The 1,709-nt window shown below is 51.4% G+C and overlaps 1 protein-coding gene across 1 annotated transcript; it reads left to right on the top strand.

The window, feature by feature from the left end:
• Positions 1-208: 208 nt before the first annotated feature.
• On the top strand, positions 209-842 carry LOC127761519 (uncharacterized). Its single transcript, XM_052285827.1, has one exon. The coding sequence runs from the start codon at positions 345-347 to the stop codon at positions 840-842; it is 498 nt and encodes a 165-aa protein (XP_052141787.1). The 5' UTR covers positions 209-344.
• The last annotated feature ends 867 nt before the right edge of the window (positions 843-1,709 follow it).

Genomic DNA, 1,709 nt, shown 5'->3' with positions numbered 1-1,709 from the left:
CGACAGGGTACTGCGGCAATGCCGCGACGATTGCATCCAAGGGCCTCTAATGATGTGTACTCCGCTTGACGAACCGGTAAACCCCTTCGGCTGCCTCCATGGAAACGACACATACGAGAGGTTTGTTGCAAAGCCGTAGATTTTGGTGTGAGCATCACCTCTCTTGCTACAGTAAATCCCCCTCTCTCGACCCCTCTTCCTCCTTGATTCCGGCGGCCTCGTCGCCGGCGGCGGGAGGGAGAGGGGTCGCCCCCCCTCCCCTAGTATAGCTAAGTAGTCGGGCTAGTCTCGTTAGGTCGGGTTCTTCCCGTTTTCTCCTCGTTGGTGTGGTATGGAAGTTGGAGATGGAGGCGGATTCGACGCGGATGCAGCTCGTGATGGAGATGGCGACGCGGAATCGACCCGAGACGACGGCAGCGACGCGGATCTGGTCCGAGATGGTGGCGGAGGCTCGGTTGCGACCTGCGGCGGCAACAGCGGCTCGGATGCAGTCTGCGGCGGCGGCGGCGACTTGGTTTCGGTCTGCGGCGGCGGCGGCCTCACGGATGCGGCCCGTGGCGGGGGCAGACGCACTGACGCGTCCCGCGGCGGCGGTGGCAACGCGGATGCGGCCCGCGGCGGCGGCGGCCGTGCGGTTGCGGCCCGTGGTGGTGGCGGCCATGCGGTTGCTGCCTGCGGCGGCGTCGGCCGTGCGGTTGCGGCCCGTGGCGGTGGCGACCGTGCGGTTGCTGCCCGCGGCGGCGTCGGCCGCGCCGATGCTGCCCGTGGCGGCGTCGGCTGCGCCGTTGCAATCTGCGACGGCGTCGGTGGTGCAGATGTGTCCTGCAATGGCGTGGATGTGACTCGGATGATCTCCTCTTCTTCAACCTTCTCCATCGAGTTACCAAGACAGCATGTTCTTCGCCATCATCTTCGGATTAAGTCTTTGGTTGGCTGGATTTGGGGAAATTCTTCCTCTTTGTCTCTTGGCAGCAATAACCATGCAGGGTTTATCGTTCGGGTTGAGCCTAGATTGGATTTGCAACCTTAGTTTGCAGGTTTACAGTCCGAGCTCCTCAGATTCAACGATGAACTCCGAGGTTGTAGTATATAGTTGTTGGTATATTATTCTTTGCAACCAGCCAACCACACACAGCTACTCAGCTCCCCTGCTCTTTTCTCCTTTGTGCAACTCGCATATACTCCGCACATGTCATTAGCTAAAGACCATTCAAAACTCCATCAAAGGTAGTTATACGTACTTCATGTGTTTGTGGAAAGTGGGGAGCTTAGTTCAGATCATCAGAGAGTTCTTTAATTTTCCCGTTTTGTGCAGTTATTGCCAATTATGAGCTGTCTCTGGTAATAGGCTATCACAGTTTCAGCAAATCCCACGCACTGTACCGGGAGATTGTTTTATGTCTTGAGGTGATATCCACTTATTTTGTTATGTTACCTAAATAGTTATTAAAGCTTATTGAAAAAATTGATAAGATAGATTAATATGAGATATATCACTATGTAAACATGTAAGCTTAAATTCGACTTCTACAAGTTCTAACAAATATAACTGTGAATTTACATCAACTAATTTTAATTAATTTTCTTTTATTATAACTTGTAGGTTCTAAATTTGACCTTGTATGTTTTTTAAGTGATATATCTTATATTCCACTATCTTGTTATTTTTTCTTAATTTTTATAACTATTTAAACGCATGTAAGATATGA

Source organism: Oryza glaberrima, chromosome 2 (genome assembly GCF_000147395.1).
Source record: "Oryza glaberrima chromosome 2, OglaRS2, whole genome shotgun sequence".
Taxonomy (NCBI): Eukaryota; Viridiplantae; Streptophyta; class Magnoliopsida; order Poales; family Poaceae; genus Oryza; species Oryza glaberrima.
Note: the sequence above shows the minus strand (reverse complement) of the source record. Positions and strands in the feature narration are given on the sequence as shown.

What these genes read in the sequence shown, in the direction of transcription:
- LOC127761519 (XM_052285827.1), top strand. Translation starts at nt 345, where the DNA reads ATGGAGGCGGATTCGACGCGGATGCAGCTCGTGATGGAGATGGCGACG.